This window comes from Centropristis striata, chromosome 4 (assembly GCF_030273125.1).
Source record: "Centropristis striata isolate RG_2023a ecotype Rhode Island chromosome 4, C.striata_1.0, whole genome shotgun sequence".
NCBI lineage: Eukaryota > Metazoa > Chordata > Actinopteri > Perciformes > Serranidae > Centropristis > Centropristis striata.
The window spans coordinates 28004081-28029475 of NC_081520.1; the positions used below are offsets into that span (position 1 = coordinate 28004081).

General features: G+C 41.1%; 1 protein-coding gene across 2 annotated transcripts; it reads left to right on the forward strand.

Moving 5' to 3' along the window:
• The first annotated feature begins 421 nt into the window (after window positions 1–421).
• Window positions 422–23913, forward strand: hif1al (hypoxia inducible factor 1 subunit alpha, like). 2 transcript variants are annotated; one of them, XM_059330946.1, is made up of 15 exons: window positions 422–508; window positions 7977–8167; window positions 9662–9816; window positions 10837–10921; window positions 11102–11217; window positions 11351–11532; window positions 12080–12186; window positions 12334–12481; window positions 12672–12886; window positions 13628–13803; window positions 13883–13957; window positions 20389–20525; window positions 21314–21425; window positions 21916–22012; window positions 22511–23913. In XM_059330946.1, exons 1-15 carry the CDS (start codon window positions 474–476, stop codon window positions 22558–22560), a joined length of 1881 nt encoding a protein of 626 aa, XP_059186929.1. In that variant the 5' UTR covers window positions 422–473; the 3' UTR covers window positions 22561–23913. The 2 variants fall into 2 exon arrangements, with proteins under 2 accessions (XP_059186929.1, XP_059186930.1); XM_059330947.1 differs by having other exon boundaries at window positions 9665–9816.
• The last annotated feature ends 1482 nt before the right edge of the window (window positions 23914–25395 follow it).

A 25395-nucleotide genomic window follows, 5' to 3' on the forward strand; every position in this document is an offset into this window, starting at 1 on the left:
AATAACAAGTATTAATAATAATAATAATAATAATAATAATAATAAACAAACAAACAAAAACAAAACAATAATAATTATTTATTTATACTTATTATGTTTTATTTATTTATTTGTATTTTTTGTTGTTGTTTCCAGGCCTGTGTTTTGTTTGAAAAATATAAATCTCTGAGAAGTTGTGCTGCAGAAATGGAAGTTATCAAAATAATTAAATAAATACATTTAAATAAATACATTTAAATATATATATATATATATATATATATATATATATATATATATATATATATATATATATATATATATATATATATATAAAACGGGTGTTTCTGTGACTGCGGTGTCCAGTGACGTCATTTCACTGAGACTTTTATTTTGTAAGGCTGAGCGGAAGTGTCTAGGAGTGACGCAGTGGGGGTGTTGTTGTTGTTTTTGTGATATAAAGAGCAGAGCTGACACTCCTCCTCAGTCTGAACATGAAGCAAAAAGAAGAAACCCGCCCTGCGCCTCGGTGAGACGCTTTATTCTTATTAATGTTTATATATAGCCTATATATATATTAAATAACTGATAATAATCTGTTCTTTGTAGCGCTGTATTACAGTTATTACTGCAGCTCTGCTGCTTATTCACAGTTTGTGTTTTTAATCTTCTGCTGCACGTGTTGTTGTTTTTAATGTATGATCTCTGAAAAAACAAACATTGAATCCTTCAGCTGCTGCAGAGAGGTTACATTATTCATAAATAATAGTAATAACCGTAAGCTCTTCGTCTGCGCTCAGTCAGCCGCCACTTGTTTTCACGGTGCGTGTGTTTACTGAGAGTTACGGTACACGTTAGAACCGCCTTCAAAATAAGAGCAATGTTCCGGTAAACTTTATCTTTTCTCTTTAATTTTCCTAAAAACATAAGAGCTTCACTGATTAATACACGTATAGAAGCGCATAATAAATCCAAGAACAAGTAAATTATCAATAAATAAATCTTCTTCTTCTAGACTTATTCAACTTAAAGATGTCAAATATGGCGTTTCACAATAAAACAGGAAGCATTAATTATCCAATCACATTGTAGAATGTAAAGTTATTAACAAGGAGAGTTTAATGAACAGCTTTTATTTACAGTGTGTGTGTGTGTGTGTGTGTGTGTGTGTGTGTGTGTGTGTGTGTGTGTGTGTGTATGTGTGAGAGTGTGTGTGTGAGGATGCTGCTGGCTTTATTCTTAAGTCTGGTGGCAGATACTCTCCCAGGCCACTTTATTAGGTAACCTTTGTTGACCTTCTGCTGTAGTTGTTGGATGGAGTGTTTTGTCGAGCTGACAGCGTCTCACTGCACTGTGGAGGAGCTCTGAGCTCTGTCCTCCTGCTGAAATGTCCATCAGGTGGGACACTGTGGTGTCAAAGGGATGGACACACAGCATCAGACCAGCAGGATGGACCTCTGACACCAGGCAGGACATCTCCTGCTGTTGGACATGTTGTGTCTCCTGCTGTTGGACGTGTTGTGTCTCCTGCTGTTGGATGTGTTGTGTCTCCTGATGTTGGACATGTTAGTTGTGTTGTGTGTCTTGTTGTTGGACATGTTGTGTCTCCTGCTGTTGGACATGTTGTGTCTCCTGCTGTTGGATGTATTGTGTCTCCTGCTGTTGGACATGTTAGTTGTGTTGTGTGTCTTGTTGTTGGACATGTTGTGTCTCCTGCTGTTGGACGTGTTGTGTCTCCTGCTGTTGGATGTGTTGTGCCTCCTGCTGTTGGACATGTTAGTTGTGTTGTGTGTCTTGTTGTTGGACATGTTGTGTCTCCTGCTGTTGGACGTGTTGTGTCTCCTGCTGTTGGACGTGTTGTGTCTCCTGCTGTTGGATGTGTTGTGTCTCCTGCTGTTGGACATGTTAGTTGTGTTGTGTGTCTTGTTGTTGGACGTGTTGTGTCTCTTGCTGTTGGACGTGTTGGACATGTTGTGTCTCCTGCTGTTGGACGTGTTGTGTCTCTTGCTGTTGGACGTGTTGTTTCTCCTACTGTTGGATGTGTTGTGTCTCCTGCTGTTAGACGTGTTGTGTGTTCTACTGTTGGACGTGTTGTGTCTCCTGCTGTTGGACATGTTGTGTCTCCTGCTGTTGGACGTGCTGTGTGTCCTGCTGTTGGACGTGTTGTTTCTCCTACTGTTGGATGTGTTGTGTCTCCTGCTGTTAGACGTGTTGTGTGTTCTACTGTTGGACGTGTTGTGTCTCCTGCTGTTGGACGTGTTGCGTCTCCTGCTGTTGGACATGTCGGACGTGTTGCGTCTCCTGCTGTTGGACATGTCGGACGTGTTGCGTCTCCTGCTGTTGGACGTGTTGTGTCTCCTGCTGTTGGACGTGTTAGTTGTGTTGTGTGTCTTGTTGTTGGACGTGTTGTGTCTCTTGCTGTTGGACGTGTTGGACATGTTGTGTCTCCTGCTGTTGGACGTGTTGTGTCTCTTGCTGTTGGATGTGTTGTGTCTCCTGCTGTTAGACGTGTTGTGTGTTCTACTGTTGGACGTGTTGTGTCTCCTGCTGTTGGACATGTTGTGTCTCCTGCTGTTGGACGTGCTGTGTGTCCTGCTGTTGGACATGTTGGACGTGTTGCGTCTCCTGCTGTTGGACATGTCGGACGTGTTGCGTCTCCTGCTGTTGGACATGTCGGACGTGTTGCGTCTCCTGCTGTTGGACATGTCGGACGTGTTGTGTCTCCTGCTGTTGGACGTGTTGTGTCTTCTGCTATTGGATGTGTTGTGGTTCAGAGGCGTCTCCTGCAGACCGTGGTTGGTTCTCTGAGTCCCTGTTGGACCAGTGTCTGTCTCGTCTGTCCTCTGGATATTTTCTCAGTAAACTCTAGAAGTTGTTTAATCTCCTTCAGAAGCTCTTCTTCATGTCTACATGAGATGCTGCCGTGTTATTGGCTCATTAGATACCTGTGTTAGCGAGCAGGTGAACAGGTGAACAGTTGTACCTAGGCCTGTCATGATAACACATTATTTAGGACAATATATTTTCCCAGAAACCATCACAATAAATGATAGTATCGTTGTATCGATGTCGTTTTAGTTTTATAACCATATTTGAGCATAATAAGTTCCTTTTCCACAGCAATGAATTTCTAAATCTGGAGAATATTAAACATTGCAATTGGAATGTGGGAAAGAAATATTAAAATATCCTAGATAAATAAAACACAAATAAATAATTGCAATGTGATAATCATTATGTATTATATTATTTTATTATTAAAATCTCATATAAACAGCTGAATGGTTCCTTGGGAAATTTTGTTTTTTTCTTCAGCAATTTGTACTGCCTGTCAAACATTTTCAGCTTTACTTTAAACACAAAAAAGCACAAAAAGTCACACATATAAACGACAATATATTGAGTCCAGAAAAAACTAATGTGTCCATTTTAATATATCAAACGATAAGTCGTCATAGTAATCATCGTGACAGGCTTAGGTGTACCTAATAAAGTGGATATCCCTGAATCTTTTTATTCTCAGACAGAATGAAGAAAAACCTGCTGCATTTTTCTGTCCTGTTTTGTTCTCTGAGTCTGTGGAACAAAGACCAAATTTCATAATTCAGTCCAAAGTTTTTCAGGAAATGTGTGTGTGTGTGTGTGTGTGTGTGTGTGTGTGTGTGTGTGTGTGTGTGTGTGTGTGTTTATGTGTGTGTGTCACACACTCTGGCTCTGTGGTGTGTTGGTGTGTTCCAACCTAAACAAGGCCAAGTTTACTGTGTCATTCACCACTGTGTGTGTGTGTGTGTGTGTGTGTGTGTGTGTGTGTGTGTGTGTTTGCGTTTGCGCGTGTGTGTGTTTGCGTGTGTGCGTGTGCGTGTGGGGACAGTGTGTTCTGACCTGTAGTTACAGTTCTCACAGAGAGAGAGATAAAAAATCTGTGGGTGTGTCTTTTATTCAAAGTATGTGTGTGTGTGTATTTCCTGTAGAACAAAATGTACTCATTGGAGCTTGTGAAACTCTCAGATACACACACACACACACACACACGGACTGAATAAAGGATTCTTTAACACACCCTGTGGAGGATTAGACTCTGAGAGACACAGTAAGCTCGGTCTTGTTTGGGTTGGAACACACTGTTCACCAAAACACAGTCCCCACACACACAAACACACACACACACTCAGACCACAGGAACGTGCCTCTCTGTGACGAGGACACTGTGTTCTGAGGCTCCTCCTTCAGTGTGTGACAGAACAACATGTTTCATGTTTATTGTTGTTATCAGGAGTTTATTATTATTAGTGTTTGGTGTATGATTATTACAGTTTATTTTTGTTCCAGTGTTCCTGCAGCAGCTGTTCATCTCTCTCTTCTATCCTTTCACTGTGTTGATGCTCTTACAGTAAATATTTGTGTCATGTTGCTGTTCAGCTCTTTAACATCTCAGCAGCTGATCACTCTGTGTGTGTGTGTGTGTGTGTGTGTGTGTGTGTGTGTGTGTGTGTGTTGCAGTGGATATATTTTTATTATTATTTATAGTTTTAACAGATTCAGATAGCATTTTAAATTAGTTCCTGATGGTTTTAAGGATTGGCGAGTTTTGGAGATTTTAAGATGATCTCTAGCTTTCATACTGAAACATGGTGTACTCCCAAAACTAGAAAAGTACGTATGCAAACTCACCTCCACATGTATCAAACTGTGCTTATGTCAGGTTCTGCTCACCTTTCCGTGACACATCCCAATCAGCTGGAACTGAGCGCACTTGCACGAGCCACCAACTACGCCCCGACTCCTCCCGAAAATGAATACGCAGATGACATGAAAATCATTATAAATCGCCAGCATGCCCACTGATTATCAAAAAAACAATAGCAAATCAACGTGCTGCCACTGCAGCGTGGTGGACGTGGTGATCTCCAGGGTGGAGGCAGGAAATTAGCTTTTTGGTGCCTCAGCAACAAGGTGTCACAGAGACCTGCACCATGGCAGAAGGGTCCCTAAACTCCACCATTGTTTATTGTCTCTAAAACTGATAGAGCCTGACCTTTGCATAATGCATGCCACGATTATTTTTACGTATCGGTTCATAAGCCGCACTTTGCCTATACCTAGTTGTCCCAATTAATCATCGTATACGGGATCAAATATGCACCACACCTGACTTATTCTGAAAGGATTTCCCACACACGTTTTTTCTCCTGGGACAGGGATCTGTGCGTCATGGGTCGCTGTGCACCTGGAGCGTTAACATCTCCATGTTAAACCAAAGGGGAAACAATCACAGTCGGGACTTTGACACAGTGATTAAGGCTTAATGTTGTTATCTGTGAAAAATGTGTTTCACTAGGATAATATTGTGCTCCATATTATTCAGAATCAGAAAGATCCGAAAGAATCCAAATTTGCCGGAGGGAAATTCGGTATAGTCGAAATAGCAAAAATATATAGACTTATGAAAATATACAATCTTAAAAATATACAGACTTCAACATACCATTATTGCACAAGTAAGCAGCAGTATGCAGGTGAAATATAAAATATAATAATAGATGATAAAATTCCTCCATAACCCTCATATTCAGAACGGGTTATTGAGGGTGAAAAACGGCATTTTCCTCCATTGTCTGAGAGCTATGAACTGTAAACACAAAGCCAGTTGTGTGTCGTTTGAGTTTAGATATGAAACACGTTTTAAATAGAGCATAAAGACAGAAGTTTCTGCCAAACAAAAGTTTGCAGTGCCACCGCACATTCTCACGTGGCGAAAAACAGCGTACGCAGCGTTGATACATGAGGCCCCTGGTTCTGTGCTGAGGTTCATGTGTTGATCAGAGTCTTATCTGAGGATTTTGGAGCCAACACAGTAAATAATTAGTTATTGTGTTAAAGTTTCCCCAGAGGAAGGAAGCTTCGCCAGCTGTTGAGATTCATGCACTGAGAGTGAAATTTAGAAAAGTGTTTTGATCGATCCGGGACAAAAACAAACCTGAAAAATAGTTAATTTGTTCCAGATGTTCTTTAATAAATATTACAGATGATGCACTTTAATCCAGCTGTTTGACCTGGCAGAATATTTTATTTATCCAAAGAAGAGAACTGCAATAAGTCAAAGCAGGTCCAAGTGTCCAGAGGACCTGATGGGGTCTGGAAAGAGTCGAGTCAGTGTGTGTGACCGTATCTGTGTGTGTGTGTGTGTGTGTGTGTGTGTGTGTGTGTGTGTGAGGCAGCAGAATGTTACTCATGTTTGGTTTGTAACTTGATGCAGGGGCACGTCCACCACTGTACATGCAGTGTGTGTGTGTGTGAGAGAGAGAGAGAGAGAGTGAAAGAGAAATGAAACCCTGTTTTTGTCCTGTCAGCACATGTTCTGTGATCCAGGCCAAAACAGGAGAGTGGGAGGGAGGGAAGATAGGAGGGAGAGTCTGGAAGGTTCCCAGATTCTAAGATAAACAACATTCTCCTCTCTTCAGTTTTGGACATTTCTCTCCGTCTCTGTTTGTCTCCGTTCGTCTCTGTCTCTGTCTCTGTCTCTGTGTGTTTCTTCGTTTGCTCTGTCAGGAATGTGCTCGGAGCTGAACTCTGCAGATGTTTATATCTCTCTATGTTTAGAAACATCTTGACATTTATTTTTGATCCCCGTCCAAAAGGTCTCTGTCTGTCTCCTGCAGCCTGGAGGATGTCCAGCGTCTCTTCTGTCTGTCTCCACTCTGAGCTGCATGTAAACACAATCTGAGACACTTTAACCCTTTATGCCCTCCTCAAATTTACTACCCTCTTTTGACCCTTGTGGCCAAAAAAGGCCACGGACACTAAAAGTGCTATTAAATCACCATACATCAATATTTTTTTTCAGTTTTTTTTTCACAAATCTCTTAAACACTTCAGACTTGTTCAAAACTACCAAACATCATTTTCAGAATTTTAACTCTTTATATGCCAGTTCTCTGTCAGTGACCTTGATGGCCAAAAATGCCTCTTAGACTTCCATTCAAACCACATTTTTAATCTCACTGCCATTATGGTATAGAACCATGCATCCTGTAATGTCAGCATTTCATTTTGAAGATAATTAGTGATATTTGATATTTTTGCCAGTTATATAATGGAGCTTTGTGACTACTAGGGGATGTGATGTGATGTAATGTGGTGAGTGTGTGTGTGTGTGTGTGTGTGTGTGTGTGTGTGTGTGTGTGCTAATGCAATCAAATCAATTTTGTTGCTAATCTTTGACATATCCAAGATTCTAATCACCAACAAAACCCCAGCTCCCTTATATTTATTATATGGAAAAAAATCATTTTTTGTGTTCTTTTGAAAGAAATGTTTTGGGGGAAAAAAATCAAATATATAAACTGGCATATAAAGGGTTAAAATTCAGAAAATGATTTAATGTTTGCTAGTTTTGAACACATCTGAAGTTGTTTAAAAGATTTATGGGGAGGGGGGGATCTGATAAAAAAATGATGTAGGGTGATTAAATAGCAGTTGTTGTGTGCGTGGCCTATTTGGCCACAAAGGTCACGAGAGGGTAGTAAATGCATCAGTGGAGTATAAAAGACATGTAAGGGTAAATGACAATGGATTTCAAAATTTTACTAAAAAGAAAAGTTCCTGCAAAAATTCATGCCTCATGCTGTAACACAACCAAAATTATCAACAAATGAAAAAAAAAAAAAAGAAAAGAGAAAAATGGCCTAAAATGCCAGAGGAGGGCAGAAGGGTTAGTGTTAGTTGGAGGGTTTCTGATCCATTCTGAAGTAAAGGCTCAGTCCATCATAGAGACACGTCTCCTCCTGCTGCTGTTGACAGGACGTTAGTTACATAAAGCTCAGAGTGAAGACACCGGACAGAGACACACAGAGTCCAACAGGCTGCAGAGCTGAATCCACCTGCTCTGCTTCATCCCTCCACATGTTCCCACCTTCTTCTTATCTATCAGAATCAGACTCAGTGTTAACATGCTCCCCCTGTCCTCCTCCTGTCTGTCCCCTGTTGTCCCCCTGCAGCAGCAGTCTGGAGCAGAGGAAGCTGCGTTCCCGTGACGCGGCACGCTGTAGGCGGAGCCAGGAGACGGAGGTGTTCTACGAGCTGGCCCGCACGCTGCCGCTGCCCCGCCGCGTCTACACTCACCTGGACAAGTCGGCCATCATGAGAGTCGCTCTCAGCTTCCTGAGGCTGCACCGATTTCTACGGCCCGGTGAGGAACCTGAACACATCACTCAGTCAGTCAGAGAGAAACAGAAAGTCTGAGGATGGAAATTATGTTTGTTTTTTTTATCTCAGTGAAGAACTTTAAAATGTTGGTTCCAGATTTAACATTTAAGAGGTAAAATGAAGACAATTTCTAGTTGAGTGGGCTTAATTTTATTATTCTTCCGTTTCTTCCGTGTTGTTTTTCGGTCGACTCGTCCTCCCAGAGTTTTTCGGAGGGTTTCGGCAAACGTTTTCAAATTATTCGGCAAAAACACACCAAAAAAATCCCCCCAATGTTACCCCCTATGGAGAGGCTAGAGTAGATGACATCATCGCTAGAATGCAGAGGGAGAGAAAAATTTGTTCTGTTCAAGGAGAACTTTCACCTGTTCGCACCTCTCTCAGTGGCATCAAAATCCACAGGAGCAGCTGATTGCAGTTGATTGCTCTGCTCTGATTGGTGGCCGCCACCTGGTTTATTATCTTACATGACTTTCTCCTCTTTTCCATTTTGAAAACAGTTAAAATTGTAATATAATAATGTATGGGTGACAGTCACGGGCCAGCACAAGTACACTCAAAATGTATTTAGAAGTTAAATATTTTATACTAAATATATTTGACCTTGGCCATGATGTTTTGTACAGATCCTTACAGATCTCTCCTCTGTAGCTTTACAGCTGCTGATCAGAATAAAACTCCTCAGAGCTGACCTCGCTGCTGTCTGTACTCAGACTGAGCCAACAAACTGTTTACATGAAGTTTCTTCAGCTCAGTGCAGCTTGTGATTGGCTGCAGCAGCTCTGTGTGCTGGTGGCGCCCCCTGTGGACAGAGGCTGCAACACCACCCTGAGCTCCTCCTGTTAACATCTCCTGCTCTCTGTTTAACCCTTGTGTTACCTTAGGGATCAACATTGACCTGCCACTATGTTTAACAGCAGAGGAAACCTCCTTAATGATCTTTTCTCAACTTCAAACTTTTCCTAGAATGACCCAGACATGAGAACAAGTTAAACAATTCCTTTGACTTAGGTTAATTTTTAGCAGCTATAAAATAATTTTCATGCCACAAAAGAATAACCAAGCGTGCATGCGTGCACATACACATGAACGCTTGCTAAAAAAAATATGTTGACACATGTGCAGAACATTTAGTAATAAAAATAAACTCTCCTGTAGTAAAACAGTAAACCAGTTGTGACAGGTGTGCTGTAATAAAAAAGAGTGGATTCCACCGATTAAACTGTTTTTCTGCTCTGTACAGAGGGAAAACCTTGATATTCACAGAGTTTGTGATGAGTGACAGGTTGTTTCTTCATGCAAAATAGATTTGGAATTTTGGATTCCACCAAGCTGCTTTACTTAAGGGTTTCAGTGAAGGCGGGGCATTTTGACCCTGAGGACAAGTACAGAAAGATCAGACAACAGAAGGGTTAAATTTCCTTGCAGCTCATCCAGTGAGACTCTGGCAGGAAGTGACAGTGTGTTTGTGTCTCAGCAGCTGAGCGTCTCAGCGAGATGTCTGAGGAGGACGAGGACCCGATGGACGCCTTCTGTCCTCAGGCGCTGGCCGGCTTCATCATGGTGCTGACGGAGGACGGAGACATCATCTATCTGACGGAGGACGTCAACAGACATGTCGGCATTGCACAGGTGACCCACACCATCATCATCATCATCATCATCATCATCATCATCATCATCATCATCATCATAATTGCAATAATAATAATGATAATAATAATAACAATTATGATAATAATATTGGTAATAATGATAATAAGGACAGAGGGTGTCGTACTATGTACAGTCTGTGAAGCCCTTTGAGATAGGCGAAGGTGAAGGAGAATGAATAATGATAATGATAATAATAATAATAATGGTAATAATAATAATAATAATAATAATAATAATAATAAACATTTACAATAATAATATAATCATAATAAGAAGAAGCATAATAATTATAATAATAATTATAATGATGATGATATGTTAAACAGCACATCCTCTGTAAAGCATCTTAAATCATCTCCACAGATAAAATATGGTCCAAAGAGTAGATCTGCAGCTTGCTTCACTTCCTCTGTTTTTAACTTTTACAATATAAGTCTAAGATATTTAAACTGCGTTGCTGCTGATGGAGGAAACTGAAATTCACCAACAACAAAAAAACACACGTTTAATTTTCCGGTCAGCCTCTCTAAGTTCATAAATCTAAAGAACCTGAATCTTTTTTACATGTAAATCATCAAAATAACTGAGTGATCATTTAGCAGAGACGTGTTGTCTCTCTCTGCGTCTCTTGCTCAGTGTTTTCCCACAGACGTACAGTACAAACTGTCTGTGGTAAACATATACACAGTGTGCACTGTACGTCTGTGGGACAGTTTGGACGGTACGTGACTTATTGTGAGTAACTGGAGTCGAGGGAAGCGATGCATGAATCTATTCTTAGCCGTGCTGGTGCAGATCGGCTCCGTCATCCAAACACAACAAGTTCTGATCCATCAGACGGGAAGGAATGTTTAATCCTGCAGATCTAATCCAGAGTCAGCTCATCAGATTTACTGTCTCACAGAACAGAACAGAAACACAGAGGGACCTTTAAGAGGAACAGAACACTGATGGTACTATAATCTCACTCACAGTGTTTGTTGTTGTTTGTTGCAGCTGGAGCTGTTGGGTCAGAGCATCTATGACTTTGTTCATCCCTGTGATCAAGAGGAGCTCAGAGAGCTGCTGTCCCCAAGACCAGGTCAGTCATGCTAATGTGACAGGAACACAGAGACCTGCAGCAGGTCTCAGTCTCCTTCAGATTCTCCAGAGTCACACACTGACACAAACTGCAGATCCTGTGTTCTGAGAGGGAAAATTACAGGCTTCATGTCCCATCAGAAAGCTTTGACAAGTTGAAAATATTGTGTTGTTCCTTCAGCCTTCAGTAAGAAGCAGCTGGCAGAGCAGCCGAGCCAGAGGAACTTCTTCCTGAGGATGAAGAGCACGCTGACCAGCAGGGGGCGTACCGTCAACATCAAGTCTGCTGCCTGGAAGGTACACACACACACACACACACACACACACACACACACACACACAGAATGAGACTTTCAGCTCTAAAAACACTGAAGTCTTTGAGTGACACTCATTGTTGCCACCCTGTCCCTGGTCCCTGAACGCCCCTCAGGTCTTCCACTGCTCCGGGCTGCTTCGGCCTGCAGACGGCTCGGCGGCACCCCCCTCAGGTCGAGTGATGACGTTGCTGTGTGAGCCCATCCCCCACCCGTCCAGTGTGGAGTTTCCTCTGGACACGTGCACGCTACTCACACGCCACAGCATGGACCTCCGCTTCACTCACTGCGAGGGCAGGTACACAAATATTACTGTACATTACTTTATTCTTCATTTATTAAATGTTATTTATATGTTGTCTTTCCTGGAGGTGTGTGTGTGTGTGTGTGTGTGTGTGTGTGTGTGTGTGTGTGTGTGTGTGTGTGTGTGTGTGTGTGTGTGTGTGTGTGCGCGTGCGCGTTTGTGTGTGTATATATATATATATATATGTAATTTCTTTTTTGAAAGCATACAGCATTGTTTCACACCTGCCTAAAACTTTTGCACAGTATATATATATATACATTCATTTTTATTTATTTGATTTATTACAGTAATTAAATATGTAATTAATCACGTTATATATTTGGTATGAAGATATTAGTCATCGTTTGTATTTTATAAGACAGACAATTGGTAATTAAAACTCAGTTAATAGTTATATTATTATTATTATTATTATTATTTATAATGATAATGTTTTTATTATTATAATTATTATTAATTGTTATATTATTATTATTATCGTTGTTATTCATTTCTACAATTCAGTAAATTATAGTGGTGATGGTTCTCCTGTTGCCAGGGTGACGGAGTTGGTTGGATACAGACCGGAGGATCTGATTGGTCGATCAGCTTTCCAGTTTCATCACGCGCTCGATTCTGAACACGTCAGCAGCAGCCTGCATACACGTGAGTGTGTGTTTGATGTTTGTTTGTATCATAATAACTTTAATGTAATTAAAGTCTATCCAAACCTGTATAAGGACAAATCAATAATTTTTGTTTGTCCCCCTGTCTGTCCTCCTGTCTGTCTGTCCTCCTCTCTGTCCCCTGCAGTGCTGTCTAAAGGACAGGTGTCCACCAGTCAGTACCGTTTCCTGGCGCGGCATGGTGGATTTGTCTGGGTGGAGACGCAGGCGACTGTACTCTACAGCAGCAGACTGTCCCAGCCCGAAGCTGTCATCTGTCTCAACTTCATCCTCAGGTAGAGACACGGGGACACCAGGGACACAGAGACACAGAGACACGACTTACTGTCCACCTGCAGCTGAACTCTGATCAAGTCTCTCCCTTCTCCTCCCCTCCTCCTCCACCTGCTCCTCCTCCCTCTCCTCTCTTCCTCCTGTTTTCCTCCTCCTCCCTCTCCTCTCCTCCTCCTGCTCCTCCTCCTGCAGCTCTGTGGAGCAGCCTGACGTGGTTTTCTCGGTGGAGCAGACCCGGTGTGGTCGTCGTCCTGCAGCAGAGGATTGTGGGTTGTCTGAGCTCAGTGACTCTGACAGCAAGCCTCTCTCCGGCTGCGCTAACACTGAGGCAGACCCTGCTGCAGACGCTGCTGCAGACACCGCAGACGCTCCCGAGGCTGAGGACGCCGTCGTCCCGCTGGCTGGAGGTGAGATGGACCAGAGACGTTCATGTTTATTTCAGCTCCAGTGAAAATGTTTTTGTCAGTTTATGTCATCGCCAGAACATAATGGGAACGAGCGATTAGCTTAAAATGTACAAACGTTACACCTGAATGCACCATGAACATGGAACCATCGACACAAATATTAAGTAGCCATTTGGAACACGCAGTCTCTTCACAATATGATTCCATCAGACGTTATATCTACACTGTTTAACTCAAGTCGGCACCTATGCACAGTCCCATTTTGTTTTACAGACATTTGTAGTTAACTAATAAGGTAAATCATTTTGTTTATGCTGCATTTTGCTCAATATTTGCTGCATTTTGCTTCCCTTCCTATCGTGCGTCAGGCACTTCCCTGAAAACGCCTAGTTAAACCTAAAAAAAGTTTATTTAATTCGTTATCACGAGAAAACAATCTCTGTTATATCGAGAAAACAAGATAATAAGTCGGTATCAAGAGATAATGGTGCATACGTTTTTTTTAAAAACAGGCCGTTCTCCGCTTCCGTATTTAAGAGACCACAAAAAGGTTGGGTATTTCTGGTCCTGACACTGGAGGTCTGCAGCCAGACCCCTCTCGAGTGAGCAGTGATGCTCAGGTCCTGTAGGTGAAGCTGACAGCAGCATGGAGACATGATGTCTCAGTTAGTCTCCATCAGGATGAGACGAGACGAGTCCAAGACGTTCTGATTCTGATCCAACTCTGTTTGTCTCCATCAGATCTGGTGGAGCTGTCCTTCTCCGGTCCGGCCAGTGTGGACTCTGTCCCTGATCACCCTGAGGACATGTGTAGCCCTCAGCTCCGACAGCTGCTGTCCCCCATCTTCAGCCCCCTCACCCCTCCTCCTTCATCTTCATCTCCATCATCATCATCATCATCAGCTGATCTGAAGCAGGTGAGTCCCGTCTTGAAGCTCTGAACCTCTGACAGCTTCTCACAGTGTTTCTGTGCTCTAACGTGTCTCTGTTTGACAGGACGAGGACGAGGAGGACAGCAGCTCTGTGCTCAAGTTCTTCAGTGTGTGTGAGCAGCCGGAGGACACACTCGAGGTGACTACAGTCGCTCTGACACACACACGAGTTATTCATTTATTTATAGAAAACAACCAACACAAAGCAGAGCAGAGATGCAGACAGACAAGTTCCCATTACAGTCCAAGAGAATCTGAAGCTGAATATTTAAATGTGTCATTAAAGAAACAAAGCTGCAGTAATGTCCTCTGGTCAGCGTGATGTGTTGCTGCAGGCTAATCCGTCAGTAAAAAGGAGAGGAAGAAGAAGAGAGGAAACATAATAATAAAGAAAATCTGTCTGCAGGAATCAGATTCAACTTCTGTTGTTTCAGAGGAAACAGTCATGTGATTAAATGTTTTAGAACTTATTCAGGAAGTTTCCATCTCCTGTTCAGAGCATTAACTGTTTTTATGAAAAGACAAACACATCAAGAGAGCGGAAAAACTTTTATCTAATGTTGGTGTTTCAGTAAACTTTTCTCCTGAGAGTCTTTCAATGTGAGAAACTCACTGATGGAAACATGACAAATGCATTAATAAATCAGTAAATGAATAGACTGAATGTTTCTGCAGATTAAACGTGTCTGCAGGAAACAAAAACAAAACAACAAATCAACACAAAGAGACATAGAAGACAGTTTGGACAGGAAAGATTTTGTCTCAAATTTTATGCTTTTATTATTCAGAAATTAAAATAAAAAAAAAGCTTCAAATCTCATGTTTACATCTATAACATAAACCTGACTGAGCACAAACACTCTATAGACAAACAATTCAATTCAATTCAGTTTATTTGCCAGACTCATGTCCAGGGGCCATTTGCACAAAAGTAGGATAAGGGATTAAGTCGAGATATCTTGGTTATCCTGGCTCAATTTATCCAAGACCCGGTTGCAAAAAAGCGGGATAGGGGGCAGTAGGATATGTTATGGTATAAGTTACCATGGAGATTTATTCTGTGGAGCTAGCCTGCTCCAGACCAGGCAAAGTTCCAGGATTTAATCTCTTCCCTTATCTCAGTCAGCAGTCACCACAAATGGAAACCAATAGTTATTCCACTGTTAGTTATTCCACAATATAATAGCGGTCCAATGTGACTAACCAGATTAATCCAGGTTTTAGTATATTTTTTATTGCTACGTGGCAAACAAGGTACCAGTTGATGCAGTAGATTCTCAGAAAACCAACAAGACCCAGCATTTGTGATATAAGTCCAATTGTGCAATTGGGGAATTAGTTGAAAGGGGTGTGTTAAAAAAAATAGCAGTGTCTGCCATTGACTTTACAAACACAAAACTATTTTGTACAAACTTTTTTGTTTCTAGGATTTAGCAATCCTGTGAATCACTAAACTAATATTTAGTTGTATGACCACAGTTTTTTATAACTGCTTCACATCTGTGTGGCATGGAGTCAACCAACTTGTGGCACCTTTCAGCTGTTATTCCACTCCAAGATTCTTTAACAACATTCCACAATTAATTTACATTTCTTGGTTTTGCTTCAGAAACAGCATTTTTGATGTCACCCCACAAGTTCTCCATTGGATTAAGGTCCACTCCATAACATCAATGTTGTTGGTTTGGAACCAAGACTTTTGCTGGTTTACTAGTGTGTTTGGGGTCATTGTCTTGTTGAAACACCCATTTCAAAGTCATGTCCTCTTCAGCATGAGGCAACATGACCTCTTCAAGTATTTTGACATATGCAAACTGATCCATGATCCCTGGTATGAGATAAATAGACCCAACACCATAGTAGGAGAAACATGATGCTGCACCACCATGCTTCACTGTCTTCACTGTGTACTGGGGCTTGAATTCAGAGTTTGGGGGTCGTCTCACAAACTTTCTGCGGCCCTTGGACCCAAAAAGAACAATTTTACTCTCATCAGTCCACAAAATGTTCCTCCATTTCTCTTTAGGCCAGTTGATGTGTTCTTTGGCAAATTGTAAGTTCTTCTGCACATGCCTTTTCTTTAACAGAGGGACTTTGTGGGGGATTCTTGTCAATAGTTTAGCTTCACACAGACGTCTTCTAACTGTCACAGCACTTACAGGTAACTCCAGACTGTCTTTGATCATCCTGGAGCTGATCATTGGCTGAGCTTTTTACCTTCTGGTTATTCTTCCATCCATTTTGATGGTTGTCTTCTGTTTTCCTGCCACTTGTCTCAGGTTTTGCTCTCCCTTTTAAAGCATTGAAGATCATTTTTGCTGAACAGCCTATAATTGTTTACACCTCTTTATAAGTTTTCCCCTCTCCAATCAACTTTTTAATGAAAGTACGCTGTTCTTCTGAACAATGTCTTGAACGAAACATTTTCCTCAGGCTTTCAACGAGAAATGCATGTTCAACAAGTGCTGGCTTCATCCTTAAATAGAGGCCACCTGATTCACACCTGTTTTTTTCACAAAAGTTTCACATCATAAACATCATGATCTTGAATTAACCAACATCTCTAACTGTTCACAGAGTGTCTTGTGCTTGTTGTAAACAAACAGAGATCGCTAAGTGAACACCTCCTGCTGCAGCAGCACATACACACTGTACTGCTACAGAGCTAACTGTAGCTAACTGCCGCTAACGGCGGCTCTTCTTAACGAGCCGGCCTCAGTCACTTATCCTGGATGTCTTAATCCTACTTTTGTGCAACCAGCCCCAGAAGCCACGCAAGAAAGGACAGATAAAAACAAACAAAACAAGACAAGCAAACAAACTACAAGAAAAACAAATACAACTAGGACTGCGCGCAGTACTGAACGGGCCCTCGCAGTACACGCGTGTCGGGGCATGCTGCCGTCAGGGTTTGTGCGTTACAGGGGCCAGTCTATACCACCCCTATGAATTTCATTGCCTTAAGTGTTATGGTCTGGGCACAGTGGCATTTTTTTAATTAAACTGCCGCCAGAGCGCCACCTAGGGGCCGATCAATAAAACCTTCAAGGTTTATTCTCAAGAGGGCATTGAAAATAAGTATACCAAGTTTGGTGTTAATCTGACCAACCGATTTGGAGATATAAAATACTTCAATTTAAAGAGCGCCACCTAGTGGTCATCGCCCAAAATTTTGCACAGAGGCTCAGGGGCTCATGGGGAAGTAGGAACCTGAGTTTCATGTCATTCAGACTCACCAATGTGGAGATATGCAACACTTTGTGTTTTGTGTTGATAATAGCGCCACCTGCAGGAAGTTGTTATTTAATAACTTGAGTATTCTTTGGGTAATCAAAATTGTTTTAATAACTTTTTGTCATGAGGGTCCATAGATGCTCTGTGCAAAGTTTGGTGCAAAACGATGAAATTGCCTAGGAGGAGTTCGAAAAAGTAGGTTTGCGACATTTTGCGAATTTGCGGGGAAAAAAAACGGTAGGCGAAAATGGGAGTGGCCTATATCACGAGATTCAGCACAACTCAGTGAACGCGTGGATATAAGTTTTTTGAATGTGCGATAAAGTATGTAGGAGTTATTAGCCAAAACGCACTTTCCTTTATTATAGCGCCACCTAGTGGTGGAAATTCAGGATGACAATAGATTATACAATTTTTCACCAGGTGTGACTTATATTTAAAGTTTCATGAGTTTTGGGGTATGTTCAGGCAGTGAAATATGCGATCATTTGGGAAGAAGAATAATAAAAATAATAATAAATAAACATTCGAAATACAATAGGATAGGGACCTCGCAGGTCGTTGCCTGCTCGGGCCCTAATAAAGAAACATTCTAAATACAATAGGGACCTCGCAGGTCGTTGCCTGCTCGGGCCCTAATGATTAAAATACATACAGACATTTCAGCCAATGTACTCTCAGTCTGGATTTGTACCTGGAGCAGCTCACAAAGGGATTTGAGAGTACCACCATGATACTGTTGGTGGACTCATCCAGACGTTGCATTAACTTAAACATCAAATTTCTTAAAAGTGCTTTCAGTGTGCTAACTCCTACTGATACAAACATCTGACTAGCACTCCCTCCTCTAGGAACCTTGAGTAAAATTCTCATTGCATCATTGTAGGCAACTTGTAACTTCTGCACGCTGGATTTTTGGTAAGAAGACCACAGATGGGCAGTATAGAGAGGTGTGCAGTAAGCTTTGAACTGAGACACTTTAACTTGAGTAGAACAGCAGCTAAACTTACGTGCTACGGTGTTTGCCTGTGCATATAACTTACAACACTGTCTGTATATGTCATCATCATCATTCATATCATCTGCAATACAATGACCAAGGTATTTTATCTTTTTGCAAGACAATTATTGGATAGTTTGGACATAGGGAAATGTAGCCATTTATCCTGTTTTGTTCTGCATATTAAAACAGCACTTTTGCTGGAATTGTATTTTATATAAAATTCCACACCATAGTCAGAGCATATATTAAGAAGCTCCTGCTGCCCAGCACAACTCTGCCTAAAAGTAACAAGGTCATCTGCATACATAAGATGTTTCACCAGCATGCCGCCAATCATACAGCCAGTGTTTCCAGTTGTCTCCTAGACAGCTCATCCATATATAAATTAAATAAGACAGGGGACTAAATTCCTCCCTGCCTAACACCATTGGACACACTAAAGGGGGCAGATATGCTATAAATGATATAAATATATGATATAATATAAAACGAACAGCATACTTATATATGGCACTGGCAAGCTTTTTATTCTCAAGCGCAGGGCCTTGCCTTGGTCTCCCAGCCAGGGCCCAAAGTTTGTAAGCATCCCGAGCTTCAGTATGATATGGAGCTACATGCTCATTCCATCCTGGTCTAATATCATAGGCCCTTTTTCTCCTGTGTTTTCGAAGAGGTTTACCACCCTCAAACAGAGCAGCCATTACATCATCATACACTTTTGTGTTCCTCAATCTGACAGTTAACATCCTTACACAGAATAGCTTCTCTGGACAGATAAACATTACTTAGATATTGGATTGTGTTAGTATAATAAGCAAAAAAAAATCCTCTTCAGAAAGAGTTGACCAGTCTAATTTAGTACTCACATTACCACTGATATAAGATAACACACATAAGATAATCAGCAAGTGTGTCTGCATCGAGGCCTGGGGAAAATTTGGTCTTCACAGTTTTAATAGTACTCACGGCTCCAGTGCCGATGATGGAAGCAGGACCAGATCTTTTACGTCCTGCGGTAGTCGCATGCCCAACCAAGGCTGTAGCAACAGACTTTGTCTTCTGCCGAGCCCAGCCGTTTCTCACAACTTTACTCCAACTTGGGGAGCCAATGGAAAACACTGACCCAGCAGGATCCTTCCCCGTAGCTGCATCCACCAGACAGTCCCATCATGACTGCATTGCACCGGTTCAGGACAGCACGCTAATGCGTCTCCCATTGTGTGCAGGTTCGCCAAGCCTCCAGCTTCCTGCTCCACAGCCAGTGCATGTTTTCCACCTCGCACCCCCGGTGGCGGCTCCATAGTGTTCCCCGGGCCACAGTGTGAAACTTCTCTGATCCTGGAGTGATCCCAGCAGCAGCAGCACTAGCAATTGGGTTACCAGATCGACACTCCAAAACAACCCGATGGTTGATTTCCACAGCTTCAGCACGAAGTTGTTCACAAACACCCATCTGGAGCTGGGTTATGTGTTTTAGAGCTCCCACTTCGATACAAAGCTGCTCCATTCTCCGAAAGGAGACATCTAGACTCCGGAATCTAGGGATATTCGACCTGCATTCATTCAGAACTTTAAGGCCAGAGTCTTATGTTATTGGCATCTCTGTGCTGCCCTTTGTGTGCAACACATCTCTTGCAAGGTTCCCGGACAGAGCTCAAACAAAACTTTCTTAGAGGCTTCAATTGTCTCAGAGTCAAATGTGTTTGTGGCCAATAAAACCTTCTCATCCTGGCTTAGAGTCTTAATTTTCACAGCAAGGAAATTTATTAACTCATCCTCCACTAGTACTTTGCCATGGTAAATGATAAATGGACCTGCACTTATATCGCTTTTCTAGTCGCTTTGCGACCACTCAAAGCGCTTTACACTACAGACTGCGCTCATTCACCCGTTCACGCACACATTCATGCTGGTGGCAGAGGCTACCCTAAACGGTGCCACCTGCCACCATTTGGAATTCATTCGCACACCGATGAACGCAGCATCGGGAGCAATTCGGGGTTCAGTATCTTGCTCAAGGATACTTCAACATGTAGGCTGCCATGGTCAGGGATCGAACCACCAACCCTCCGCTCCGTATGCAACCACTCTACCAATTGGGCCACAGTAGTCCTGAAGATCTCTGGTTTTTAGACGAGACCGTTTGAGAGCACGAGCCCCTGGGTTGCAGGTAACCATATCTGCCATAGCCTCTCTATTGTACTACTGTACTAAACAGCTGGAGAAAAAAGTTTTATCTGATCTGTAAAAGCAAAAAACCCAAAGAGATTTACTATGAGACTCTTTTTGTTTGTCAACCACTCACAAAGTCTCATGTTTTATTATTTGTGCAGGACGAGCCGATGGACCTGGACATGTTGGCTCCGTACATCTCCATGGACGACGACTTCCAGCTGAGCGTCTTCAGCTGCTCAGAGGAGCAGAACGCCACGCTGACAGAGGACACACCGCCAGCCGCCGGACGCAAACGGTACAACATCCCAGGACAGATCCCTGAGGACAGATCACTGAGGGACAGATCCCTGAGGGACAGATCCCTTTTTTTTTAAATTTTACATTTTACAGTAAAACTGTTACTGTATCATTGTACAGTCATGCAAAAATGATTAGACCACCTTGTTTTCTTCGGTTTCTTGTTCATTTTAATGTCTGGTACAACTAAAGGTACACTTGTTTGGACAAATATAATGATAACAACAAAACCAGCTGATAAGAGTTTAATTTAAGAGCTGATATCTAGACATTTTCCATGGTTTTCTTCATAATAACCAAAATCATTCTCCATCAAACCATGGAAAATGTCTAGATATCATCTCTTATCAGGCAGGAGAAAACAAGGGTGGTCTAATAATGTTTTCCATGACTGTAAATTTGACAGAGTTTGACAGAATATAAATGAAGCAAAGCATTTAAAATAAATTAACAGACCCAGCAGCTTTTCTTTCAGCCCAACATTACTTCAGAATCATCTTTTATTAAATATAATTGGTTTTTGACAGATGAAAAGTTGAGCTGCAGAAACACAGTCAGCAGAGCTTCATTCTACATGATCAGCTGTTAATACACGTCATAATAATGCTGATTCACTTCAGATTATATCTGTAGACGATAAACAGCTCAGTTATTCTCTGATGAACAGTTTGTCCTGCAGGTGGTGCCACAGAGCAGCTGAATAAAACTCTGTCCTCTGTTCACTGATACTGACTCAGCTGGGACAAAGTTTATACAGCAGGTAAAAAACGTTTTTCTGTCTTTCAGGACTCATAACGGGGACAAGGACAAGGCGTCCCAGCAGACGAGTCAGGATAAGAGACGCAGACAAGATCCGTCCTCATCAGAGGAGGAACTGCTGCTGATCCACAGACTGCTGGTGAGACACCAGCTTCATCCTGCAGCTTCACATTCAACATCTGCAATATAATCTATATATAAAATCTATATAATCTATTATTCCTGCAGCTCTATGCAGTCAACTTCGATATGTCTTAGTGCAGAATGACGCAGTTAGAATGACAGAAAGGAGAAAAAATAATTGTGTTAGAATGAAATGTAAGGTATGTATTCAACACTTTTCTAAGTGTCACAAAACCAAAAACAGACACAAAATGACCAGAAAAAGACAAGAAAAGACACAAAATCACCAACAAGACACAAAATAACCTAAAACAAATGGAGTTTTCTCCACATATTGTACATATTCTCGTTATTGTCATGTTTCCAACCTCTACTGTCCTCTCCTCTCTGCTCTGTGTAAACATCCTCTCCTGTCCTCTCCTCTCTGCTCTGTATAAACAGCCTCTCCTGTCCTCTCCTCTCTGCTCTGTGTAAACAGCCTCTCCTGTCCTCTCCCACATCTGCAGGGCTGTCTGCAGGACAGCGACCAATCAGAGTCCCTCCTGGATCCAGGTCCTGGGGGGTGGAGTCAGCTGCTAACAGACAAAGACCCTGTGTTAGGAGGTAACACACACACACACACACACACACACACTGTGATTGGACAGTTTTCAGACTTTTTAGTCAATTTGAGTTAAAATAAAATTCATTAATGAATTGATTAAGGTTTTTTGGACTTTTTTTTACATTTTTATGACTTTTGTTAAAACATTTTCTCATAAAATTAATATGTCAGGACATCTTTACATCTTTATATTTATATATCATTATACTCAGATTTTTGTGATTTTTTTGTTTTTGTTTCATGGCATCTAATGTTCTGAGATTTTTTATGAAGTTTTTATGGCTTACAAGTGACAGTTTTTACAGTATTTTTTATGGAGTACTATAACAGTTTTAATGACATTTTATGGCTTTACCAGTTCATTGTTATGATTGTTTTTTATGTCCGGTTGTTGTATTATCATTATTTAAAGTAATTGCTGTGAAGTAAAGGCACTTAGTTGTTAAATGTTGTTAAATGTTCTTTGTTAATGTTAAAACTGTCTCTGTCTCCCTCAGCCCTGATGAGTCCTCTGGACCTGTCTCCTCCTCTGTCCCCCATCACCTGAAGGAGCTGCAGTCCCAGTCTCAGCTCGTCCTGCAGTGAGACAGTCTGACAGTGAGACAGTCTAGCAGTTATCAGAACCTGACTCCTGAAGGTGGAGCTGTTGTAGATACTGTTTCTCTAATATATTTACACGTTTCCATTGCTGTCAGAGGAAGCATCGTGGTGTCGGCCTGTTAGAAAAAACATGGTGCTATAAACAGCCGTTAAACACGTGGAAATGTTTCTCTGTGCAGCTAAATGAACTTTATAGCAGCTTTGAACTGTCTGTCATCTTTTAACCCTCTGGAGATAAAAAACCTTCAGCTGTGTTTCCTGTTTTGCTTCCCTTCTGAAGTTCTGCTTCAGACTGCATGAGGCCAGATTGTGTTTGATGATGATAGAACAAGTAAAACCAGAGATAAGGGCAAATATATTTATTCAGAATTGGAACAGGCATTTAACGTTCTGGGTTCAAAATGTGGATCAGTGAGTCAAAGTAAAACATAATTATCATTTATTACCTGTTTATACACAGACAGGAGCAGAAGGGTCTCCACAGGGTTAAACTCCCATCATGCATCATCTGCTTCAACTGTTATTCTTATATTCTGTTTTAATCTCACTGACATTTTGTATTTTCTTAAAATTATAGTGACAGATATACTTGTGGTTATCAGTGGCAGCATTTATTTCTGTAAGACTTTATGAACTATGTTATACTTATATGTTGTTGGTGTTTGTTTTAATGACTCTGCGGTGCTAGGCGGGTGGGGTTTGCCTGTTTAACACTCCCTGTGAGAGGAGAGGAACTGTGGGGATGGATGGTGATGGGTGGTGGTCAGTGGTGATGGATGAGGATGGATGATGTTGGATGAGGATGGATGGGGATGGTCGTGGCCAACAGTAACGATACTATCGTCATATTTAAAGAAATTGTGAAAATCAGTTAAATGCATCTTGAATATTGTTCATTTTTCCTTTTGTCTCTTTCTTGGCAAATAACGAGAAAACGAACCGTGAATAAATCAAATCCAGTTTAAATCTGTAACCAGATTAACTATAAACAGTAGCCTTGTATTGTTCAATATACGTCATGTTTTATTGTAATGAAACAACGAGTATTAATGATTTGTTACATTTGATTTTATGTTAAATTGTGCCTCAACTGTGAGATATAATGAGCAGACTTGTGTTTCAGTTGCAGTGTGTTTGACTCTGTTTATGCAAACTGTCTAACGATTCAATGTGAAGAGTCACTCTTTGGACATGTTCTCTGTGCCTTGTCTCCTCATTAAGAGACAAACGAGACTTTCTTTGATTTTTACGGTTTTATCCTGTTTGCAGTCTCAAGTGAAATAAAGCTGAAGAAGGAAAAGATTCTGTGTGATCTGTTCACTTTACGACATACTGTACTATGACTTTTATTGTGACATTTGAACAATATACTATACTATGACTTATATTGTGAAATTTAGATGACATACGATACTATGACTTTTATTGTGAAGTTTAGAGGACATATGATACTATGACTTTTATTATGAAATTTGGACATGTGACTTTTTTTGGAGGCGGTAATTTTTTTGTCATTTTTTGGACATCCCATATTATGGTGTTTTTATGCTTTTTGGAACAAACTATACTGCCACATGTAAAAACAGTGTATAATTGAACCATTTTAAGCATTTTTAGGCATTTTAAAATTTGACCATTTTTGAAAAAAAAATGACATGACATTTTCTTGAGGGGTCATTTTTGAACCTCCCAAAATATGTCATTTCAGGGCATATTATGCTCTAATATGTATCAACAGACTAATTTGCCTTTTTTGGGACAAACTATACTACTACATGTAAAAGCAGAGTATAATTTATTTTTTGGGGCATTTTACTGCTTTTATTAGATAGAGACAGATAGAAAGGGGGAGACAGAGGGGAAGACATGCAGCAAAGGGACCTCAGGCCGGATTCGAACCCGGGTCCGCTGCAGCAAGCACACGGCCTTCATGGTAAGCACTCTACCAGTGTGAGCCACCGGGACGCCCAAAGCAGAGTATAATTGACCCATTTTATGCATTTTTTGTCATTTTAAAATTTGACCATTTATGCCAAAAATCAACATGCTATAGTATGTTTTTTTTGAGGGGTGATTTTTGCACATCCCATACATATATATATACCATACATACCATATTATGTGATGTCCAAAAATGACCCCCTCAAAAAAGTCATACAGCATGTCGATCTTTGTCAAAAATGGTCACATTTTAAAATGCCTAAAATACTTCGAATGGGTCAATTATTGTCTGTTGATACATATTAAAGCACAATATCACCAGAAATGACAGAAAAACACCATATTATGGGATGTCCAAAAATGACCCCATCAAAAAAAATCATCAATTTTTTTGAAACTTTTTTTTCAAGGCATACTATACTATGACTTTTATTATGAAATCCTGAAGACATAGTATTCAATGCATACTATTACTACAGTACTTGAGTAATAGTACTCAGTTTCATTTTGCTGTATAGCCCTGTGCTTTTGAGAGAAATCCTCATGCCCCCTCCCTTCTTGCACTGAGAGCATTTCGAAATAATTTTACTGTGAGGACATTTTGTTCCTTCAGGTAAATGTTTCTTTGTTTCTGGTTTAAACGTTTGTAAGTGAGCAACTTCTCATTCGCAGTGTTCAAAGGTGACTTCCTGTCCATGATGTGATGTCCTAAAAGGGCAGTGGAGTAATATGGCTCCTGATGACATAATGCTGGTTGATAAATGACTCATGAACTGTTCAAGATTTCTTAACTGAAAACACCAAACACCAGTAAGAGAAAGAAAAAGTACATTGTGAACAT